The sequence below is a fragment of the Tursiops truncatus genome, chromosome 6 (assembly GCF_011762595.2).
Source record: "Tursiops truncatus isolate mTurTru1 chromosome 6, mTurTru1.mat.Y, whole genome shotgun sequence".
NCBI lineage: Eukaryota > Metazoa > Chordata > Mammalia > Artiodactyla > Delphinidae > Tursiops > Tursiops truncatus.
In genome coordinates this window covers 76,715,154-76,736,721 of record NC_047039.1, presented here as the reverse complement: position 1 = coordinate 76,736,721, position 21,568 = coordinate 76,715,154, and the positions used below count along the sequence as shown (strand labels likewise).

Here is a 21,568-nt window from a genome sequence, read left to right as displayed (position 1 = left end):
ACGTCCCAGTTTTTTATTACAAGAGCCAGCAGTTGTGAACTGACTCTGAGCTGCTGTGTAAAAGTTTCTCAACACTTAGTCTTGAGGAGTGAGCACCTCGCCGGGGGCAACGGTGAATGTCAGCCGACCACACTGGGCAGCGTCTGTGCGAGGCTTATAAGAGGAATGGTGACAAACCGTCGTGTCCAGGGTAGAGTGAACAAGGTGGTAAAGGGTTTGCGAGAGTCATTCTCTGAGAAACACCAGTCGAAGTAATATTTGGGAAGGACAGACGGAGGCTCTTCGTGGATGTTTGATGGAGAACTGTGTGTTAGGCGCCTGCCGTGCTCCAGGAAAGAAAACGTTTGTCTTTCCGGCTTTGGGGGGAGCCTACTGATGTGGGGGGAATGTTAAAGGAACAGTAGATGCTTGAGTTAAGTTTGCGACAAATGCTGAGTGCTGTGAGGGCAGAGTGGTGGGTGATAGGCAGACAGGTAGAGAGTGACCAGAGTTAGGAAGGGAAGGCCTTCCTTGGGGCAGGGTGGATATGCAGGAAGCTGAAGCTGGTGCAGGAGGGATAAGGCCACCCGGCAGAGGGGGCCGGGAGGGTGGGCTGGTGCCAGTAGAGGGACAGTGGGCTCCCAGCACAGAGAGGGAGCTTGAGGGTTCACGGGCAGCTGCATGAGTGCCCTCGAAGAGTGGTACAGCCGGGAGAGTGCAGGTGGGACTGGAGGGACCTTAAAAGTGCGTCTTGGGCTTCCCTGGTGGCGCAGTGGTTGGGAGTCCGCCTGCGGATGCAGGGGACCCGGGTTCATGCCCTGGTCTGGGAAGATCCCACATGCTGCGGAGCGGCTGGGCCTGTGAGCCATGGCCGCTGAGCCTGTGCGTCCAGAGCCTATGCTCCGCAAAGGGAGAGGCCACAACAGTGAGAGGCCCGCGTACCGCAAAAAAAAAAAAAAAAAAAAAGTGCGTCGAGTGTGAATGCCCATCTGTGGTTCTAGTGGCCTCACCGAGTGGCTGCGCATCTCTGACCCAGTGCCTCTAGTGATGGCGACTCATTTTCCCTGGCTGTGTGAAAACTCTTCCAGCCCTTGAGTAGAGATCTGTCTCCCTGGAACTTTTACCTATCTGTCCTGTTCTTTCCCGCTCCCCGAGACCACACAGCGTGCTGCTACTCCATCCTCCTCAGGGCAGGCAGCTCTGCAGATATTTGGAGACCACCGTTTCTCCATGAAGGGTCTCTTCTGTCTGAGTATGTCCATTGCTTCAGCCCTATGTTATGGGATGTGATTTCAGGTTCCCACACCATCTGCCTACTACAGTCTGGTCAGTCACCTCCCTCCTGTCCTCTCTTCTACAGATTTCATCAAAATCTGCTGACTAGGCATAGAGGACCCTATTGGGAGCTCACAGCCTAGTGATGGAGCGGTGGCATTAATCAAGGAATCACAAAAATAAATGTGTAATTATAATTGAGATAAGAGCTGTGACAGAGGAGTACTGTTTTTGTGAAATTCTGTGAAGGACTGATCCCATCTGGAGGGTCAGGGGAGGATTCTCAGAGTGTTTTCAGAGCTGCAGTAATCGCGTAGGGGAAGGGCAAAAGACTCCAGGTGGAGGAACCAGCATATGCAAAACGCCCTGCTTCCTTCCATTGTTTTTATCAAAGTGGCGTAGAGCAAGATGACATTGCCAGTGTTCTGTACTTGTTTGGGTGTCAGAGTGATCTAAGATCTCAGTAGGGTTTCCCAACCCACCTGGACATTTTTTCTCTCTCCCACTTCTAACTTCTCCTAACTTCTTTTTGTTAAAGGCATTGTCCCTATTTTTCTTCTTTTTTTTTTTCATTTCTCTTGAACTTTATTTTATTTTTTTTATACAGCAGATTCTTATTAGTTATCTGTTTTATACATATTAGTGTATGTATGTCAATCCCAATCTCCCATCTCCCAGCATTGTCCCTATTCTATCTAACATCTGGACCCAAACTTTAGCCTTTGGTACTTCCTTGTTTAATTCCCATTTTTACCCAGTCTTCTTATTTGTTAAAATCCTCACTAAGATTGTAGGTGTGTTTTTCCCTTAATGAAATATTTATCTGATCTTGTCTGTTTCTTGCTCAGATATCTTCAAAAGGTGCATATAAACTCCTGATGTAGCCCCTCTGGTAGTATCACCCCAGCCTTTCTTTCCAGCCTTGTGTGCTGTGTTCTTTGCATCCTGTGCTCTGGCCAAATGGGATAACGCTCTGTTCCATGAAGAGAAGAGCCCTCCTCCTTCTACCTGGGGCAGCTTTCCTTCTCACTAGCCTCTACCTCTTCCTGCGGAAATATTTTCTGTCCTTCAAAGACCACTTCAGCTGCTGCCTCCTTCGTGAAGCCTCTGCTGATGCCTTTCCCTATGTGCTGTCTCTCTTCTGGCACCTTGTAATGTCTTGTGACACTTTCCACACTTTGGCCTTGAGTTATAATCCTATGTCCAGGTCATGTTTCAGTCAGCTTCTTCCCCACTAGAACTGAAGCTTCTGAAGTCCCCTTGAGCACAGATACCCAGTAAACAAATGTTTGCCCCGTTGACTGGTGGGGGGGGGGGGGGCGGTGAGCCCAGGATTGCGCAAGACCCTATGATTCATCCTTTTCCAAGGGAGAGTGCAGTTTGCATTTTAGAGATGTGTAATGCTGATTTATAAGCGGTTTACCCTGACTGTGTTTCCAAACCCTCAAGGTGAAATTTAATTGCTGTTGTTTGGTCAGCTTAACTTGAACTCATTTTTAGTTTTAGGAAATTTGTTGCCTGAACTCTGTGGAGATCACTGATAAGAAAGAAACCTGAAGTTTAGACAGATTGACATCTTCGTTGTACTCCACACCTCTCTCCCCTCAAGGCATTTTTCTGGCCCCGTGACACCGCTTTCCTCTCCATAAATACTTGGGGGGCTGAGCTCTACCTGCTTCCTATAGTAGCACCTAGAGGTCAGTCATAACTCACGCTAATAATAGTTTGGCTTAAGATTCCAGCTAAGTTCCAGGTTCCTTTACCCTGTGTTTTAATGCTAGACACGTAATTGAGAAATCTTCCACCCACTTGTTTAGTGTTTAAATAAATCTTTAAACTACCTTTTTGGAGTTGGAGCCTAAAGGGAAGAGAAAATCTGAACTACATTTGGGGTAAAAGTGCTTCTTAGGAAAACATGATTTGCAGCAGTGAATAGGGGCCAGTCCGGGCTTCTGGCTGAGAAGATGTGTCAGTGGCCAGTCCTCCTCCCTCTGCCCTCCATTCCTCTCTGATCCCTCTGCTGACCATGTCTGGATTCCACACTCAGTTTATTTCGTGGATTTGAAAATTAGTTCAGCCCCCTTTATACTTGTCACGATATTTGGGTGATTTTTTGTCTTTTTTTTTTTTTTTGCGGTACGCGGGCCTCTCACCGCTGCGGCCTCTCCCGTTGCGGAGCACAGGCTCCGGACGCGCAGGCTCAGCGGCCATGGCTCACGGGCCCAGCCGCTCTGTGGCATGTGGGATCCTCCCGGACCAGGGCACGAACCCGCGTCCCCTGCATTGGCAGGTGGACTCTCAACCACTGCGCCACCAGGGAAGCCCGATTTTTTGTCTATTAAATGCTAAAAGTAACATGCTTATTTTGTGCCATATTATCACCGTGTGGGTTTTAGTTTAACTCTTGTTTTTCTACTTTTTGATGGTCTGGGAATGCGTAGCTAATTTCTTGGAGTTATATTGAGGTGTGAGGCCCTTCCTTTTGATGTGAGTTATGTTTAGCTGCTGGACAACTGTCCCTTCCCTCTCTCTCCCTCTTCACCTCTTCAGAAATAGCTTTCAGCTTACCAGGCCTAGTTTGTCTATCTCTTGATCGAATACTGCTGTTTGCCTGCAGTGGTTGGTTCCTTTGCTAGGAATTTTTGAATTGACCTTTGAAATGGCTGTATATTTTAAACTTATCTTTGTCTTACTTTTCGTCCACGCATCTCTTGGTTTGTATCTTTGTCCTGCCTAGGAGCCCTGTTGCTGCCCCAGCACATTTACAATTTGGAAATGTTTAATTGATGGAGGAAGTAGGACCTAGAGCTCAGAATCATAAATGCTGACTTTGACCAGAGAACCTCCTAGTATATCAGCTAGGCCATCTCTTCTTCCTTACTTTATCTAGTAATTTTCTTTTTCCTATCCATTTTAAGAAGTTCTGCATTTGGTTTTTTAAAAAATGAGGATAGCCGTGCATTCAACTAAATAAGGAAACAAAGAAAAAGTCTTCTATCGTAAGGCTTTGAAGTCCTCAACTTGTCATTTAATTGTTACTAAAGCCCTCCATTGACGCAGAAATGCTGTCTTCAGATAGGGTAGGGATTGCACCTGGATCTGCATGTTTGAGAGGATGCCCGGATGCCAAACTAGAAAAATCCTGTGAAAGAAGTAAAGGATTTCACAGATGTTAGGAGTTAGGTGTGCAGACCCTAAAAAATGTTAAAGGTAGAGCTTGTTACATTGGCAAAGAAAGAGGTTTTACCAGAAGGAGATGAATTATATACCTGAGGACATTTTTGTCCCTGAAATCTTAGAATAATATGGCTCTGGTTTTCTTTTCTTTTTCTTTTTTTTTTTTTTTTTTTTGGCGGTACGCGGGCCTCTCACTGTTGTGGTCCCTCCTGTTGCGGAGCACAGGCTCCAGACGCGCAGGCTCAGCAGCCATGGCTCACTGGCCCAGCCGCTCCGCGGCATGTGGGATCTTCCCGGATCGGGGCACAAACCTGTGTCCCCTGCATCGGCAGGCGGACTCTCAACCATTGCACCACCAGGGAAACCTGGCTCTGGTTTTCTTATCACCCCACATCACAGCATCCCCAGCCTCCACCTTCCCTATACTAGTTCTTCAGGCAGAGAGCGTCCTCCAAAGTCATAAGTTAACATTATTCTCATCTGTCTTAGAATGAGCCAAATGCCCCAGCTCTCAGCCCTCAGAGCCTCCTGTGCCCAGGGCTCCATAATGAAGCACATCAGTGACGCTGACATGCCTGGTGTTCTCCTTTTGTGTAGGGTAGGCGTCTCCCTCCTGATGGGCCCCACGAGCCCTCTTGAGTCGAGAGTGTCTAAGGTAGTGCTGATGTGGAAGCTAAGGTAAAGGTTAGAGCCCCACTTCTGTGGTTGGCTGACCTCTCCTGCTTACGAGCTGAGTTGGGCCTGTTAAGCTCCCCGTGCCTCTTCCCTGCTGTAAATAATAAGGGACAGCTAGCTGCCTTCTGTGACGTGGGAACCAAAGGCTGAATCTGTATTGTGCTTCGTACTTTCCTACGTGCTTTCATTTCCCCCACACCTCAGCAGTCACGTTGGTAGGGTAAGTTTTGTCAGGGCACGTTGTAAAAACAGGGAAATGAGGCCCAAATAAGTTCTGTGTGGTCCCCACATCTTATTAGTGACTAAACTGAAACTCTGACCTGGGTCCCCTCACTTCCTGAACTTTACTGCATGCTCTTCAGCCCCTAAACTCATGACCCATGGCAACTTCTGCTGCAGCTGGTATCTGAGGGGTTCCGCACCCACCGGCTTCTACTGATGGGGTGGGCTGTGGATTTCACTGTTACTGTTGCTCTCGTTGTCTTTTGTTTTGCTCTTCATCAGCTCTTCGTCTCTAGGGACTGCCTTCCCCCCTTGGGAAAGTTGGTACCGCCTCTGAGCCACATTTGGTACGACGACTAGGAGTTCCTTGGGAGAGTTGCCTGGCAGAGCCCAGGTGGTTAGAGACTCCCCACCTTCTTGTAGCTTACTTTCCGTAGCTACACGAGAGTAAGCTACAAGGAGCAACCTGGCAGCTTACAAATGAAAGGCTGCTGGAGCAACCTTTCATGCCTCGATTTATAAGTGATTAGGGAGCAGTAAATGACTCGGGGCTTTCGGATTCGTTTACTGAGTGCCAGCTGTATGCTCGTTGGCGAAGTCATCCCAGAGGACTCGGGCATGAGACAGACACATGTAAACGTGGGCTGTAGTTCTCAGCGTGATACCGATTTATAGGATGAGCCAGGGTCCTGGGGAAGGACTCACGACACCTGGGGAGTTGAGGCAGGCCGAGGGAGGGGGAAGTGATGTGCGCTTAGGGGGACGCCGTGCTATTCTAGGCAGGAGGGAACAGTTTGTGCATGACGTGACAGCATGCGATATTTTAGGGGACTGGGCCGTTGTTCTGTGCGGCTGGGAATTTAGGATACAAGGCGGTCGTATGAACTGAGACTCATCGACACTCAATTGTGAAGGGCTCGGTGAGCCGTAGAGCCGGAAGAGCCAGTGAAGGTTTTGACGTGATCCGATTTTTTTTGATACCTGTTAATACAGCAACAGATTCCCCCTGAAGAGGGCCAGGTTCACAGGCAGCGGGGTCTTGGCCGCAGCCTTTATCTCTGGGGTCCATGGTTCTTCATAACTGTTCGCTGGGTCCGGCCACTGCCGTTCCTCTCTACTTCCAGCAAACCAACAACTCTAACACCTGTTTTCCTTTGCCCACGGAACACAGCATAGTTTTATTAACAGGAGCCAGTCAGCTAGGGAAAGACAATGTGCTTCCCCAGAACGCAGTCCTGTTTCCCAGTTTGTAGCACCTGTGGGGACTCTGAGTGCCTTTACCTCTGCCGTGTGCCCAGTGACTGAAGAGTTTGAATGAGTTTGATTTCATTCCGTTTTTAAATCTGTGAGGTCCAGTGGGCTTTATTCTGTTCAGTTCTGCCACCACATTTCCGAATCAGATCCTGATCTGCAGGCGCTTGATTCAAACAGCAGGGGGACTCAATTCTCTGAGGCTCTGGGATGTGGGTGGGTGGCCCCTAAGCAGGGCCCCAGGGGCTCCTTCTTTCTGCCCCACAGTTTGCCACCATCCTCTCTCGAAACGTCCTCCGCTCCTCTCTGCCCGGTGCTGTCTCCCCACCTCGCCTTTTAGGATTTATGAATTTCCCGGTTTTCCTGGCCTCACCATCGCCCTGTGCTTTCCTGGCTCCCACCCCACGCCTTCCTCCCTTTCCGCATTCCTGGCCCTCACACTTGTCCCCTGTTTGAGATAAGAGCCCTGGATTCAACATAGCCTCACTTTCCTCTTTTTAAGTCATGGGTGTTTAATATCGATGCTGTCATTTCCCGAAGGCCCCTGCAGGTGTCGAGCACGGTTAAGGGTTTTGCACTTTTGCAGCTGTTTTCTCTCTTTTTTTTCCTTACAACAACCCCTGCGACCCCAACATTGTATTATTATTTCTATCTTGTTGATCAGAAAATGGACACATTACAGGGCTCAGGTAGTTAGGCCTGTTCGGAAAACCATGGTCAGTGAGACCTCGAGCCGGGGACCCCCGCATCTCAGGTCCCTTTGAATCCAGAGTCTGGGCTCTTATCCTGGCTGTGGACCCAGCCTACTGTGTTCATCGGTCGGGAGCCTCCTCTCACCTTTTTCTTGAATAAACAAATAAATTCAAGTTTTTAAAATTGAGGTATACATATAGAAAAAAAATGTACACATCATGTGTGTATAGCCCAGTGACTTTGCACCAAGAGCACCTGAAAAACCCCTTCCCATGCCCCTTCCAGTCTCTAGGGGAACCACCACCCCAACTTCTTATACCAGAGGTGAATCCTGCCTGGGTCTGAACTTCTGTAAATGCAGTTGTACCATATGCATCCTTTTGTGGCTGGTCTCTTTCTGAATTCAGGCTTGAGAGATAGTTATAAATGTACACTATCCGTTTATAAACTCGCCCTCCTGGTTGATCTTACTTTCCCTAGTTCCTCAGTCAGTAAAGAGGGTAAGTTTCCTTCTGGGATCTCTTGAACGTTGTCACGATGCGCCGTCAATGTGGACTTTCTCAAAGACGTGTGTGTGCTTCCCGGAAGTGAATAACAGATTCCAAGCTGTCTTGTTTGCTCCCCTGGTTTTTCCTTCCTGTGGGTCCCTCTGTGAGCCACACCCGCCCTGTGTGAGCCACACCCGCCCTGTGCCTCACTGGGGTTTGTTCATTCGATTAGGCCCTCCAGCACAGCAGACAGCGCCAGCTTCCTCCGAGGCCCCCTCTGACTGATGTATTAAGAGCCATATGGGTTTCCCCTGGGACAGACGCATGTTCACAGCTTCTGGCAGCAGTTCGCTGCACTGTGAATCAATTTTAAACTGCCTAAGTGTGATGATCACAGACCTCCTGTGCGGTTTAAAGAAGAGGACACCTAGGGGAGAGGTGGGTATCTTCCAGAGACAAGCATACAGCTCTCTGTACTTTGTGCATCTATTTTAATCTGGAACATTTAACTCTATAATAAACAGAGTTCCAGTTGAAGGGAGATAAAATTTCCTTCCCCTAAAAATCAGGAATTGCTAAAAGGGTACCTGATGGAAACTGCCCACCTAGAGGTACCCACCTTGATTTATGGCGAACAGAAAAACTAACCTTCACATCTGCCATTTTCCTCACAGCACAGAAAGCTTTAAGAGGCAAGTTCTCTCCCCACGTTTACCATCGTTCATTTGTTGTTTTCAGACCCAGGTCGTGGTGCCTGGTATCTGGGTCACATAATTTAGAATGTGAATAGACTTAAACCCCAGTTCTCGTGGTCTCATCTTCAAGGGCAATAATACAATGCTATTTGATTCCAACTCCAAATATCCTATAATAAATGGCATAGGTTCAATTAAGTGTAATGTGCATGTATTGAAATATCATGTGGGCTTGATACATTACTAAGGACACTAAAGGATACTGTGAGCTAAAAATAGGAGATATAATAACGAAAAAGAAACAGACTCACAGACGTAGAGAACTAGTGGTTACCAGTGGGGAGAGGGAAGAGGGAGAGGGATAAGTAGGGGTAGGGGATTAAGAGTTACAAACGATTATGTATAAAATGATCTGCAAGGATATATTGTACAACACAAGGAATATAGCCAATATTTTATAATAACTATAAATGGTATTATTTTATGAGTATATTATATTTTATAATTATAAAATATATTTTATTATAAAGTAATAACGAGTATTATTTTATAGTAACTATAAACTCACAACCTTTAAAAGTTGTGAATCACTGTATTATACGCCTCTTACTTATATAATGTTGTACATCAAATATACTTCAGTATGAAAAAATAGGAGATTTAGTGGTTTGGTACTAAACCAAACCCTTGACATAAGGGCTTTGAGCTGTAGTTGTTTTATATGCATACTTATTTTCTAGGACATTCTTTGTGGTTCCCATTATGTGTACTCAGTCATTCAAATTAAGAGTAATGTTAAGGATTTGGGCCAAATAGCTGTATAAGATTAGTTACTGGAACCAGTTTGCCAGGAGATAACGTATCTAAAATTGTGTCCTTTGGTCAGGGAGAAGGGGAAGTTCTTTTAAAAATCTTTTCATATATTTGATATTTTGTTTTTTAAATTTTATTTATTTATTTATTTTTGGCTGTGTTGGGTCTTCGTTTCTGTGCGTGGGCTTTCTCTAGTTGTGGCGGGCGGGGGCCACTCTTCATCGCGGTGCACAGGCCTCTCACTGTCGCGGCCTCTCCTGTTGCGGAGCACAAGCTCCAGATGTGCAGGCTCAGTAGTTGTGGCTCACGGGCCTAGTTGCTCTGCGGCATGCGGGATCTTCCCAGACCAGGGCTCGGACCTGTGTCCCCTGCATTGGCAGGCAGACTCTCAACCACTGTGCCACCAGGGAAGCCCGACATCTTGTTTTTATAGAAGGAAAATAACAGCATGTATTTTATTTTCAAGCTAAGGAAGTATGTGGTTTTATGTGCAGGCAGGTAGAAACCTGATGTCTTCTATCAATTTTAAGTTTTGTGCATGCTTAGTTATTTTTCAAAATTTGAGTTAGCATTAAAATGAAAATTTAAGTTCTGTATTAATGCCCAAGGTCTTTAGGATCTGTAAAGGGACTGCAAGGTGCCAATGATAAATTCCAGAAAGGGCCCAGACTTATTCCAGAAGGTTATGGGAGGGAGGAAGCCCTACGTACTTCATTTATTGTTTATGTATGCAGACCTATAGAAAAGCTTTAATGTTGAACTTCTAGATCACCGAGTGATGCTTTGGATAAGAAGAAAGTGAAAGCAGTGGTCTTCAAAGTGCCTAGTTCAGATGTGGGTGGGAAATAAAACGTTAGCACTCCTATATCTTCCATCCTCTACAGGGTCTTTTCTTTGTGCGTGCTTTCTAGTATCTGTAGTATATGAGTGCTTGGAGTTTAAATAATTAGATTGTTAGAGAAAAAATATGCTGTAAGATTTTAGTGTAGAAACAGAAGTGTGCACTAGGATTAGGTTTGTTTGTATTTAACAGGGAAGAAAATAATAGCTTAAGTAAAATAGAAGTTTATTTCTCTCTCCCATAAAAGATACTGGCTGTCAGTAGCCCAGGGCAGGTATCACAGCCCCAGTGATACAGCCCCAGGTCTCACAGTGTCACCAGGACCTCTGCATTCTATCTTTCTGTTCTGTCCCCCTCAGCAATTGAGTTCCATCTTCAGAGTCACCCTGTGGCCCAGTAACGCTGCTGGAGCTCCAGTCATCTTGCTCATAGTTCAGGTAGCAAGAAGGAGGAAGAGAAGAAGGAAGGCACTCTCTCCTCCCTCTTTTTAAATTCTTTTTCTTTTCTTTTTTTTAATTTTTTTTTTTTTTTTTTTCCCGGTATGCGGACCTCTCACTGTTGTGGCCTCTCCCGTTGCAGAGCACAGGCTCCGGACGTGCAGCCGCTCCGCGGCATGTGGGATCTTCCCAGACCGGGGCACAAACCCGTGTCCCCTGCATCGGCAGGTGGACTTTCAACCACTGCGCCACCAGGGAAGCCCCTTTTTTTAAATTAATAAACTTATTTTTTAGAATAATTTTAGGTTCACAGCAAAATTGAATGGAAAGTACAGGTAGTTTCCATGTCCCTCAGGGTCCCCTTTCTTTCAAGTTATGAACTAAGTGCCGCCCAGCACCTTCTGCCTACATCTCATCGGTCAGCACATGGGCATACCTGGCTAGAGCAACGCTGGGAAGAGTAGTCTTTTAGTTGAAAGCTTTGCTGCCTTCGATAAAACTGGGCTTTGTGGCCAAAGTAGACAGGGAGGTCGTTGAGGTGGAAACTTGAAGTCTTGTCAGAAAGCCATTTGATGTAAGAGAATATCTTTATTATTTTCTGTTAATTATGCAAAAGAGAGTTTAAGTCCAAGCCTTAAACTGGTACGTTTAGAAAGCTGTTTTTGTTTGTTGATGTTGAAGTACGTGGTTTACCGTGTGTAATCATTATGAGCTCTCAAGGGCTTCATCTTAAGCATCAAAAATAATCATTTTAAATTATACTAAGGAATCATACAATTATACAGGGTACAAGAAGGAAGTATTTTATGTTAATTTGGAAGCACATGTAATGTTTTTTAACAGGATTTGAAGGAATGCCTTACGGAATGAAGAGCACAGTTTAAAAATCTTAAAAAAGTTTTTAAAAAAGCATTTAATATATATCTTTTTTAACACCCTGGACTTTGGCTGTTATTTATTTCGTTTGTTTCATCAGTAAACACTTCAACTTATACTGATTTCAAAAGGAAGTCGTGGCAAGAATCTTTGCTCTGTCTTTCTCATAGAAGCGTGCTGTGGTAAGGACTAATTGCTTTATGATAAATGTTTTTTCTGTCTCCTCTCCCGTTCTTCTCTCTTCTCCCTAACCATCCCCTCCCCAAAAGCGCATACTCCTTCCACGTTACTGCGGACGGTCAGATGCAGCCTGTCCCCTTCCCCCCGGACGCCCTCATTGGCCCCGGCATCCCCCGCCACGCTCGCCAGATCAACACCCTGAACCACGGGGAGGTGGTGTGTGCGGTGACCATCAGCAACCCCACGCGACACGTGTACACGGGCGGCAAGGGCTGCGTCAAGGTCTGGGACATCAGCCACCCTGGCAACAAGAGCCCCGTCTCTCAGCTCGACTGTCTGGTGAGTGAGAAGGAGCTGGTGCACAAGGGTAATTTCCTCCTGGAGACTCAGTAAGGAAATCGCTGTCGGGGCCTGGGTTTTATTCCCATTATGAGGAAATGGAAGCCCATTCTGTTTCCTGTGTTAGCTATTTAGCTCTCCCCACTCTCTCCCCTCAGCGTGAAGGTTTCATTTGTTGCTGTTTCAGTGGTTAAATCCCAGAGTTGATGGATTTCTCTTAAAACATATTTTAACAGTAGTTTACAGAAGCGGTTCTTGTTTGAATGTGTATTCAGAAGGGGGTTTCCCGTTTAATGGATGGAGTGCAGCTAGGCCTGGACTCTGAGCCCTGCACTCCCCTCGACTTTTAATTTCCCTACAGCCTTTGGATAAATATTGAAGAGTAAACATTTGATAACGTGGCATAAAACCATTCTGAACAGGGTCTGTGTTTTCAGGGAGACCTGGCTGAGTTTTATGACCTTAACTTTACGAACGAGTTACTAGATCGCACTGCAAGAAATCAGGGCAGCCTTCAGCAGAACGGGGGTGGTGGGAATGCTTCCCCGCCTCCCCCCAGCCAATACCGGGTTGCATTTTTCAGGATCATAGAATACATCAGGACATGTTCTCTACACAGTAGCCACAGGATTTACACACCACATACCATTGGCCTGAAGTGGACTATAGGCCGCCCTGCCCCTGTAGGGTGTCTGCCTGCACTTTGCTTCGGCATATGGTACCCTTTACCTGCTGCCCCCCTGGCAAGTGGCAAGGATTCCTGAGAGGGTGTTTCCAAAACGAAGACTGACTGTGTTTTTGAGACAAAAAGCCTCTTTGGGCTAGTTCTTGGGTTTTTTTTTTTTTTTTTTTGCAATCAAATAACTTAAAAATATATCCATTAATGAAAGTTAAACATAGGGAAACATACTTGAACATCTTACGGAAAAACCCAAGCAAGCTTTTTGGCAGCCCAATGGTAGGAGAGTTTTGTAACACTCATCATCTTTTTTGAAATTACATTGCTTAAAGTTTCTCTAATCTTTGAACAATAGGCCATGGTTAAAGCATACTAAAGACTCTGACTGTATCTGTTTGGGTCAAAGGATAGCAGTTATTTCTTTGTTGGAGAGGGTGGGGGTCATTTTAGGTCCCACCTCCCTTTTCTAATGTGTTGGTTTTGATGGAGAGATGCCGTCTTTTTTTTTTTTTTTTTTTTTTTTTTTGCCATACGCAGGCCTCTCACTGTTGTGGCCTCTCCCGTTGCGGAGCACAGGCTCCGGACGCGCAGGCTCAGCAGCCATGGCTCACGGGCCCAGCCGCTCTGTGGCATGTGGGATCTTCCCGGACCGGGGCACGAACCCGTGCCCTGCATCGGCAGGCGGACTCTCAACCACTGCGCCACCAGGGAAGCCCAGATGCCTTCTTTTATTCATTTTTTTGGCCTTTGGGTTGAGAGGCTTAAATATCACAGCAGCCATGTTACAACTTGAGAAAGCAGCTGTGGTCAAGTCTCAGACAAGGATCCATTTGGCTAATAAAGACACAGTACAAGCCTTAGGCAGAAACTTAAGAGTAATGAAAACCAAAGCATAGGTAGTATGTCTGCAGTTTCCAAATAGTAAGTAACGGAGGCTGATGAGGTCAAAGATTTATAAACTAGCTGTGAAAAGTGGTTTCTTTGTAAAGAAGTACATGTACCCTTACCTTACATCCACTGATCATCTCAGTTGCGTCTACTCAGCAGGAAATTGGGCTTCGGCGGCAGTTATATCTAAGCCTTCACACATGCCGAGCAATCCTGTGAGTTTGCTTTGTTTACGACTTCAAAGGAGCCAGGGGCCATCAGATGCTGATCTTTACTACAGAACGCTTGCTTTGGTAGTGTCCCCGAAATACCACTTTTTAAGTCAACAACGGAGACAGCAGTTAGAGAACATGGCATTGTTACTGCTTGGTCATGCATTATAACAATTGAATTATGTTTATTTCACAGAACAGGGATAACTACATCCGTTCCTGCAAATTGCTCCCTGATGGCTGCACTCTCATAGTGGGAGGGGAAGCCAGTACCCTGTCCATTTGGGACCTGGCGGCTCCCACCCCGCGCATCAAGGCAGAGCTGACGTCCTCGGCCCCCGCCTGCTACGCCTTGGCCATCAGCCCCGACTCCAAGGTCTGCTTCTCATGCTGCAGCGACGGCAACATCGCCGTGTGGGACCTGCACAACCAGACGCTGGTGAGGTGAGCAGGGGTGGTTTCCTGAGTGGGGCTTCCCTGCTTGAGTACCTGGGTCAAAAGGCCCCCTATTACCCCTGCTTCTCTGCCGGCCCCCAGGCTCAGCCCACACGTGCCAGGCTTGGATCTGGGTGTCAGTACCGTATCACCGCCCTCAGAGGGCTTACGGTCTTGTGGCCACACTTGGGTGTCACCCAGGCTTTATATTTACCTCCCTAATGTTCCCGTTCTTCAGCCACATACACATGCCAGATTTGTTTAAAAAACACTCCTGGCTTTTGCCAAGGGGCAGCATACCATGGATTAGACGGAGGTACAAAAGGTCCTCAATACTAGATGTTTTTGGCTTTGCCGAGAACCTCGTATGTGCGCACAGGAGCCAGCTGATAAAGGATGACAGAAAATCAACAAAAGGACATTAGAAGAGATTCCACGAATTTCACCCACAGAATGGTTTTAAAGTAGCTGTGTTTCTCAATAACTAAATAAGCTCTGTCCAGGGGTCATTCCACCCAGGAAGGAGCCCAGCTGCTTGGAATCTGCCAGCTTTGTGTCCCTCCTCAGCTCTGGCCAGCTCACTCCCTCTGGCTGAGTCGGTGCTCACGTCAGGGATGTTAGAGAAAAGTCTTTAGAAAAGGAAGAGCTAGTTAAACATCTACGGCAGAACGGGCCTGTGTTTCGCCCTTTCGTGTCACAGTTCATCTTCACTCAGGAACACTGTTCATGGTGCCTTTTTAGACTTGGATGTTATTTAGCAGGGCTCCTCCCGTGCTTCTGGGCCCAGAGCTGGAGGGAAGGGACGGGCTGTGGAGTTGATTATAGCAGCTCACTCTTTCTTCAACCGTTTCTGTAGAAATCCACTAAGTGTCACCGAACCAGGCTCTGTCCCTGTGTGTCGGTGACAGTGTGGTTATTTTTCTTGTCACTCTCCGGGCAGCTCAGAATGAGCAAAGTGAACAAACGGAGCCAAGCCAACAGCCCCTTCAAACTTTCAGCCTAGCAAGTGTCGGCTGTTTTTTCTTTTCTTTCTGCTTTTTTCTTTTTTAAACTTAATAAATAGCTCTCCCAAAATATTCATTCGAAGTGCTTTTCAAATATTCATCTCTTTAATCCTTGTCACTTCTGCACTGCTGTTATCCTGATGTTATCGTGGAGGAGCTGTAATGGGGCCCAGGCACTCTGCCCTCTTGTATGTTCTGGGCCCCTGCTCTGTGCCGGCCCCCAGGGAGTAAGTACCTGTTGGATACGTTGGCCTGCTTCACACATCTCTCCCTCTCTCAGTTTGGACAGGCCACACGTGGCTAGCGGCCACTCTGTGTGACAGGGCAGTACAGAGTCTCCTGAATATCTTTGTATCTGCTGTGACCCAGCACGTTCTGAACAGCCCTAGGATCTGCGTTCTAGGAGCCTGACCTGAGGGTAGCGCTGAGATAAGTGGACGGAGGGATCGAGGGACACCCACGAAGAGCTTAGGTCAGCAGAGAAACACAGTTGTTTTCAAGAAGTCAAAGTATTTCATGAGTTTCAGAGGTAAAAAAAAAATTCAGAGGATGAAATGAAGAGGAGGTCCCTGGGTTTCACGAGCTGTTTGAGGACAGAAAAGCAGCACTTTGGAAATGTGGGGCAGGACTGCTCCAGACCAGCGGGAAAGCCTTGGGTGCAGGCTGGGACGTTTGAGGCAGAGAGTTGGGGTGCATGGGGGAGAGGACCAGGATGGAAGCTCTGAGTAGTTTTCAGGGAAGAGATTTTTGGAGTGATGGTTCACATCTTGTTTCAGAATTCAGGGCAACAGTGGTGCTCTTGTCTTTTCCTCCATGCCCTTTAAATTCCAAGGTCAGCTTTAAAGTTCGGAGCTCTGCAGGAATACTAAGGTAATAGGAAGGAGAGGCGGTGGAAACTTTTCTCCGGGCATTGAAATTTCCAAGCAGTTCTCTCATGGATTCTGCCTGGTTCACCATCCTGATCGAACCTCGGAACACTTCTCACCTGTTCCAGTCACTCCTCTGCCAGCTCCCTCTTGGCCTGCAAAAGCAGGTCCACGACCCCCATGCCACCAGCCCCGTGGTGGCTTACGTCAACCTCCCCTTGGCAAGCCCTGCCTGGGGCCTGGCAGAGCATCGCACTCAGCAAATCCCTGTCGGCTCGTTGTCCTTGGTAGTGGTTCTTTGTTGTTTTGTTTGTTTGTTTTTTGAAGTATAGTTGATTTACAGTGTTGTGCTAGTTTCTGCCGTACAGCCAAGTGGCACATTCTTTTTTTTTATATTCTTTTCCATTATGGTTTATCCCAGGAGTTTGGATAGAGTTCCCTGTGCTAGACAGTAGGACCTTGTTGTTTATCCATTCTAAATGTAATAGTTTGCATCTGCTAACCCCAAACTCCCAGTCCATCCCTCCCAGCCCCCCACCCTTGGCAACCACAAGTCTGTTCTTTGGTGGTGGTTTTTGACTGAGGCACGAGGTTCCCCTTTAAGAGAACAACAGCCTTGTGCTCAGATTTGAGGGCAGGACCGTGCCCAGGGGTCAGTCAGCAATCAGCTCTGTCTCTGCCCCACACCTCTGAGTCAGGAGGCCGGCATGCCCCTTTGTCTCCAGGAGTCCAGATTTCCTAACGTGGGGCTCTTTCGAATAGAAAACGCGAGGTTGAGTAAATACATGAGCTCATGCTTTGTTGGCACGAAGGGCATTGCGGTGTTACTCACTCATGAAAATGGGAGTGCTCCTCGGCCCTGGGCTGGTGATGTGGTGATTCAGGCCTGCACAGTTATAGGCCAAGCCTGCTTCTTTCTTTAAGGAATACACTTGGGATTTTGTGTGTTTGTCTTTTTTTCCCCACTTTCACACTTAAAACACTTTTCCAGACCTAGGAGGAATTTTACCTTCCAGACAGATTTGTGAGAATAGCTATAGGAGCGTATTTAACTTCTCCTGTGTGGTGACCTAAAACGGCATTCCATTTCTTCAGCACTTGGATCATGAAAAAAGGAAAAGAAAGTCTGCAGGTGCCGTTTCCTCTCCTCCTCGGGGGGAAGGTTGGTTTGATCTTGCACATCAGCAGACACCGAGGAGGTGACACACGCACAGCGAGTCCAAAACTAACAACACAACAGTGTTTACCTTGAGCTCTGGCAGGAAATCATTATTCAATCTGGTTTGTTTTATCAGGCAATTCCAGGGCCACACAGACGGGGCCAGCTGTATTGACATTTCTAACGACGGCACCAAGCTCTGGACGGGCGGCTTGGACAACACGGTCCGGTCCTGGGACCTGCGTGAAGGGCGGCAGCTGCAGCAGCACGACTTCACCTCCCAGGTGCAGGCTTGTCCCTCCCCGGAACCCACGCGGTGCTCTGTGTGTGGTGCACGCCCTCCCCATACCTCCCCCGCTCCCTCCCACCCCCAAGAGTAGTAGCTAGACAAACAGACCTGGCTTTAATTTGAGATACAAACACACACACACACACACACAAATTACCCTGAAACACTTAGACTGGTTTTTAAAATGCTGTAGGTTAAGATGTGTTAGTTGTTTTACTTGTATATGAGTTGTTTCAGGAATTTGTGCCATGAAGAACATACAGGGTCTGATCTGTTGTCCATCTAATGTGGGGATGAGAAATGATTTTATTCACATATAAATAGACCTTGAGAAATATGCAGGGATATCATAAGGAGTAGAGAAAAATCATAACAGCTCTGCAAGTTGATTCATTTTGCTTAAATCAGGGAGCTTAAAAAATCCAGCAGTATCTCAGTGGATGCCCATTTTGTTACTCATCCCTCAGACACTGGACTCATGGCTGACTCGATTTATGGAGTTTTGAAATGATATAAAAATGGCAACTTTGTGGACTGTGGAGCTTATTTAGATGTCAAGTGTCTGAATCTAGGCCTGTTTGGGGAAAGATAGTGCATGCCATTTTAAGTGTTTTCTGTTGATGGTGGAATTGTCCTTTTTATTGTGACTTATTTACTTACTTTTTTTTCTTTAATAATTCCAGTCAGAAAAATAGGACAGAAATGGAAAACAACTATACGTGCAACTAAATTTCATGTCCCTGTCAAAATTTCGTTGAGTTTCTTATAGGCTTCCCTGTTCCCTTCCAGTCCTGTTCCCATTATGGGTAGGATCCTATTTTTGGTCTGCCCTTTTTTAAAACTTCTTATGGAAAATTTCCAATATATTCAATTTATGAGAACAGAGAATGTTCAAGCAAATATGAAAGTACAGAGAATTATATGATGAACACATATGCCCATCACCCAGCCTCAACAGTTACTAACACATGACCAGTCTTGTCTCATCTGTCATCCCTGCCCCCAAACACTGCATTATTTTTAAGTAAATCCCAGACGTTATATCATTTCATCCATAAGTATTTCAGTTAGTATCTGTAAAAGATAAGGAACCCTTTCAAACAACACACAGAATACCGTTATTATTAAGAACAATTTCTTGATTTTATCACCCATGACATAAGTGTTGCAGTTGTTTTTATTTTTTTCCAATTGTTTCATAAAGGCCTTTAACACTTGACTTATCTGGGTTGGCATGGTTGTCCTGTAGACTTTGCCTTTGCTTATTACCTCCTCCTGTTCTTGCTAGTTTTTCCCCTTTTCTTGTTGTCTGTTCACTTCCTAAGTCGACTGGGCAGAATACTCAGTGAGCCTCTTCTGCTTCTTGTAGATATTCTCCCTTGGTTATTGCCCAACTGGGGAGTGGCTGGCCGTGGGCATGGAGAGCAGCAACGTGGAAGTTCTCCACGTGAACAAACCTGACAAGTACCAGCTGCATCTCCACGAGAGCTGTGTGCTCTCCCTGAAATTTGCTTATTGTGGTGAGTTCAACTGAAAGGAAACCGGGAAATGTTGATGGCCTAAATGGAAAATACTTCTAAAAAATATAGTGGAGATGATATCTGGAAAAAAATGTTGTTCTCTGAGCATCTGGATGCAGTAATTCTGTTGTCTTAAAATGTCCCTCAGAGCATAGGGATGTCTGTTTTTGTCTGTTTCCCTGAGTTGGGAAAAGTCAGCAGGTGATAGAATTGCCTAATACGAAGTTCTGACACATGTTTGTTTTCAGCGGGGAGTGTCAGGGGTGTGGGTGGAGGCAACCCCTCTGAGAGGGGTTGGTGGGAGTTTATAGAAAAATGAGGCAGGAGCAGAGGAGGTTGCTGTGAACTGACCGGGATGAGCAGCCCATGGGCAGAGAAGGGAACACTTAGCTGCACCCAGACCGTTACACTCTGCAGTGAGGATAATGAGGGAAGAAGTTCATGGGGGGTCAAATATTTATTCACAAGATGGATGGATGGATGGATGGACAGATGGATGGATGGACGGACGGATGGACAGATGGATGGATGACTAGCTATCACATATTGACCATCCTATGTGCCATATGTGCTGTCTGCCATATAACTTAGATTCGTCATTTAATCCTTCCTAGTCCCATTTTATCATAAAGAAGCTAATAGAAGACAACTTCATTGACTGACTATTCGAGGACCCACTGCATGCTCCGTGTGAAGCTACGTGTCATGTATCCGGTGGCTAACGGGACTGACATGGTTCCTGCCACCGCTTTGATTAAACCCAAGATCACAGATGGTTCACAGTGGAGCCCAGATTTAAAACCTGCTGTGTCTATTCATGTCATGGCCCAACCCCTTGGACATGATAGTTCATGATTAAAAATGCTCTGAGTTTGATTAAGCCCAAGTAGCTAATAGTATAGCAGGAATTCTAATCTAGTTAAGCCACAACCACATGTTCCTTTGCTAATTCTAGGTAAATGGTTTGTGAGTACTGGAAAAGATAACCTCCTCAATGCTTGGCGGACACCCTATGGAGCTAGCATATTCCAGGTAAGTCCGTGCTCCTTACATAGAATGACAGACAGTTGGACCACAGCATTGCTGATGACGCCAGCAGTGAAGGTGCCTTGTTGGGAGCAGGGCCCTGAGCATCTCTGTTCCACATTAAACACATGTCCATTGTTTTCTCTTCCAGTCCAAAGAGTCCTCATCCGTGCTCAGCTGTGACATCTCTGTGGATGATAAGTACATAGTCACTGGCTCAGGGGACAAGAAAGCTACAGTCTATGAAGTCATCTACTGAAAACATTATGTGGTTTAACGTTTATAGTTGAATTGGGCCAAAATGTTTTGAATTTGTAGAAATAGAAAAGTTATAACTTTAAAAACACAAAAACCTGTTTCCAAACCTTGACACAAAACTACTTTGCGTCTACAAAGAGGAGGCAGTGAGCACATCAACAGAAGGTCACCTACCTACCTAGACCAAATGGAGCACCGAGGCAAAGTGGACAGAGGGGTGAGGGTTGTGGGCTTGAGGAATGGAGCCCGCTGACCTGGGCAGAGTCCATCCTTTTCTTTCTGTGAGATCTGCCGAGATTACCTTTCTGTTCCTTGCCGTTCCCCTCCTGTCTGTCCGTGGTAGAGCAGTGGTGTCTCCAATGAACTTGTTTCCTCGTTTTGCATCTTGTGAAATGTTTTTTTGTATTTTTGTTGATGGTTAAACATTTGTATAAATTGTAAATATATTTGGTTTATTACAGTAAAGGCTTTAGTACCAATAAGTGGTTTTCCTTCTTCTTCATTGTTTTTATCAACGCTTTGGGATCGTTGGTGCGGGTTCTATAAGCAAAGTTCAAACATTTGTAGAGGAAGTTTTAAAGTGCACTTCTTATTTTATAAATATATTTTGTCACGGACTCCCACCGCACTAGAACCTAATTAACACTTCTGAGTTAACCAGGAAGTCAAGACTAGGAATAATGAGTAACCGGAGGTTTATTAACGACGATTTTATTTGGGAAGCAAAAATAACTTTGCCAAGATTCATTCTTTTGTTTGGATACTGTTGTGATTCGAGGTCACAAATTAAAGCTTTGCCTTTTCTTGGTGATTCACTGGGAGATAGAATATTCTTTTCTCTAGGAAAGCCTAGCATTTTCAAATCTCTAGTCTCTCCCTTCACAAGCTGCACATTTCAAGAAAGGGAGGTGACTTGGGTTTAGTGTTAAGACTGATGATATCCACAAAGCTGTGGAGTTCATTAACCTGTAAAAGAAAGGTGGGATGCCTGCTGGTTTTATCTCATTAATACTTATTTGATCTATTATATTAATTGACGTGAGCCAACCACACTCAGCACTTCGCTCCATCCTTCTCGTTAAGGCTTTTCCCTGCAGCTACAGCCCTGGCTCCCTGTCATTAGTCTGGTCCTTATCTTTGTGGACAAGCTTTCACTAATTTGATTAGATGAAACCTGTAACCCTGGGCTTTTAATAAGTTGCCGTGCATGGTTCCTCCTGGAAAGGCTGCATGACTCATTCTTTATATACCTATTATTTACTGCTATATTTTCAAAAATAATGGTTAATAA

General features: G+C 46.0%; 1 protein-coding gene across 5 annotated transcripts in view; it reads left to right on the top strand.

Annotated features, from left to right (window-relative positions):
* Positions 1-20,759, top strand: part of LOC101332338 (transducin-like enhancer protein 1) — an 89,958-nt gene extending 69,199 nt beyond the window's left edge. For all 5 annotated transcript variants that reach the window (XM_019948927.3, XM_019948928.3, XM_019948926.3 and 2 more), the window contains 6 exons: positions 11,692-11,941; positions 13,917-14,164; positions 17,321-17,468; positions 18,843-18,993; positions 19,949-20,025; positions 20,171-20,759. In XM_019948927.3, coding sequence (XP_019804486.1) covers positions 11,692-11,941; positions 13,917-14,164; positions 17,321-17,468; positions 18,843-18,993; positions 19,949-20,025; positions 20,171-20,278 — 982 coding nt within the window. In that variant the 3' untranslated portion in view covers positions 20,279-20,759. The remainder of the gene's footprint in view (positions 1-11,691; positions 11,942-13,916; positions 14,165-17,320; positions 17,469-18,842; positions 18,994-19,948; positions 20,026-20,170) is intronic.
* The last annotated feature ends 809 nt before the right edge of the window (positions 20,760-21,568 follow it).